The following is a 2,500-nucleotide window of genomic DNA, read 5'->3' as shown; positions in this document are numbered from 1 at the left end:
GGAGCTTCGGTGATACATCGCTTGTTACTGGCAGGAACACTACCACAAATGTTGGGTAAGTTGTGATCTTGTTACTTGTAGGTATTTTTTTAGTATCTGTACATGTATATTTAAGGTAAAATAATGGCTACCATGTGAAGGCACACCCTGTATAATGCACTCAAGCTATCAATGTTTAATGTGCATTTTTTGTATGTTGATCTTGTGCCAGCCTGAATTGAAAGCTTTTGTTTTCTTCTGTGATTGTCTCCTCACAGAAGTACTTGTATGTTGAGTCAGATGTGTTTTACTGTGGAGGAAGGCAGGGCTTTGGTTTCTAGAATTATTTTCTGCAGATATCATTCTACTTATCCTTATGGAGTAAATTCAGTGATGATTCTTGGATGTCTGAATAGGCAGTCAGAATTGACTAATCTGGTTTTGTGACTTCAATATTTTTATTTTATTCTAAAGGATCTAGAGCTACTGATGTTACAGGTCCTTTAAATGGGAAAAAATTGGTACTCATTCATATATAAGACAATTCATATTTGTCTTAGTTTTAATGTAAAGATAATTTTCTTAATTTTATTTATAAAAGTCTCTTTAAAGCCATATTCATGACAAAACCATGGATATAGTTTCTTTCAGTATCCTGAAAACCTTACTTTAGGCCCATTTATTTATTTTGTAGCATAGAAATTATTAATAATCAACTATTTCATGTTATACTTCCATTAGGCTATAAAAGCTGCCAGATTTTTGGACTCTCAGGGCCACTGAATTGTTTTCTCGAGTTAATGATACTCATGGTGATCATCCACATAGAAATGTATACTAGAATGCATTGTTTTTATAACCAGTTCTACTCACTATCAGATCATTGTCAATCAAGGTATATGATTAATGAGTTGCTTTCTTTAAGCAGCAGACATTGAAAGAAAAATTATCATACAACTTAGTTATGTACAAAATGAAAACATGTAAAGAAAGGTATACCGATTGAAATGGGCTGAGTATGGTAATAGGTGATGTATTAGTTTGTATGAATACAATAGCAGATTATCAAAGAAATATGCACATAGGAGAAATTAGTCTTTTCAAGTGTTACTATGATCTGTAAATTTTGCAAATTCAGTGTCTTGTGCTGCTTTTATATGTATTTTTGAGTATTTGTGTGTGTATGCATAATTATGTATGTATCTCTCTCCATGTGTTTGGTTGTGTCTGTATTTATATACACACATGTACACATCATTTATATCTGTATATTCAATCTTGTATTTGGATTTGTTTGGCTTATAGTTTATCAAGAATAATATGAAAAGTTGGTGACTTATCATCAAATATTGTAGAATTGCAGAAAAATTGGAAAAGTGAATAACTTTGATCTGTTCTGTAATACATTTTGCTAATGTGAATAGCACTCTTGGAAATTTCAGAGGAAATTTTATTAGCTAATATGTATCAGTAAAGAATCCGTAAAAAGTGTGGAAAGAAAAATAGGATTTAAAAAAAACTCCAATGTTGTATGCAATATTGACAAAGAAGATTCACTTTGGATTATGTGGGTAAGATCAGTATTCTTTGAGCAACTTCTTGTATGAGTAAAGGATAATCCATGTGTTGGAGTTAACCTTAAATAATAGAGTCCCAGTTCCCTTGATTTGGAAACAGGCATAGGGTGTTGTGATTTTACTGTGATTTCAACCTTTTCCTATTTAGTGAAAGTAGGATGACGAAAACAGGGAGACAACTAGATGTAGGACTGGTCATTAAAAAAAAGAGAGACATCCATTAACCCATTAACAGCGGTTGGCATGATTTGCTGCCAAGCCAGAGTTGGTTGTAGACGCGTATGGCATCCGACTGCATACATATTTGATTAAAACCACGACCAATGGGTTAATAAAGAAGATACTCATCCCAATTCACCATGTACTGGGTAGATGAAATGGTGTTCTGTTACGGCTGACATTTCCCAAGATGTCAGAAGTCAGCATACATTAGGTTGAGCAACAAGAAAACCATAAAATATAGTATGAGAAAAATCCTTTGAGATGATTGGACCAATAGCATAAAAATTTAGGTCAGTAAGGTGTGGTGCATGCATGCCATGTAATACCTGGTAGGAGGTGTTTTTGTTGATAGCTGGTATCTATTATTATGATTTACTTATGATTAAGATTCATAATGCCATGCCATATGATTTTTTTTTTTTTTTTTATCCTAAGAGGTGATTTTAATATTTTCCAGCCCAAGAAATCCTGAAGGGTTAACTTCTTTATGGGTCGGAAATGTTGTACCAGATGTAACTGAAAAAGTGCTGAGCCAGTTGTTCTCAAAGTAAGTAGATTATTGTTTGTTTCATTTTAATTATCTCTCTCTCTCTCTCTCTCTCTCTCTCTCTCTCTCTCTCTCTCTCTCTCTCTCTCTCTCTCTCTCTCTCTCTCTCTCTCTCTCTCTCTCTCTCTCTCTCTCTCTCTCTCTCCCCCCCCCCCCCCCTGCCTTCCCCCTTTCT

The 2,500-nt window shown here is 34.2% G+C and overlaps 1 protein-coding gene across 1 annotated transcript in view; it reads left to right on the top strand.

Annotated features, from left to right (window-relative positions):
- LOC122246266 (uncharacterized) overlaps positions 1–2,500 on the top strand; it is a 25,606-nt gene that overhangs the window by 17,190 nt on the left and 5,916 nt on the right. Inside the window, exons 11-12 of the mRNA XM_086556671.1 lie at positions 1–55; positions 2,236–2,325. The exon at positions 1–55 is cut by the window's left edge and continues 11 nt beyond it. Coding sequence (XP_086412797.1) covers positions 1–55; positions 2,236–2,325 — 145 coding nt within the window. The remainder of the gene's footprint in view (positions 56–2,235; positions 2,326–2,500) is intronic.

Source organism: Penaeus japonicus, unplaced genomic scaffold (genome assembly GCF_977035675.1).
Source record: "Penaeus japonicus unplaced genomic scaffold, GWHDUDI00000001_assembly GWHDUDI00000033, whole genome shotgun sequence".
NCBI lineage: Eukaryota > Metazoa > Arthropoda > Malacostraca > Decapoda > Penaeidae > Penaeus > Penaeus japonicus.
Note: the sequence above shows the minus strand (reverse complement) of the source record. Positions and strands in the feature narration are given on the sequence as shown.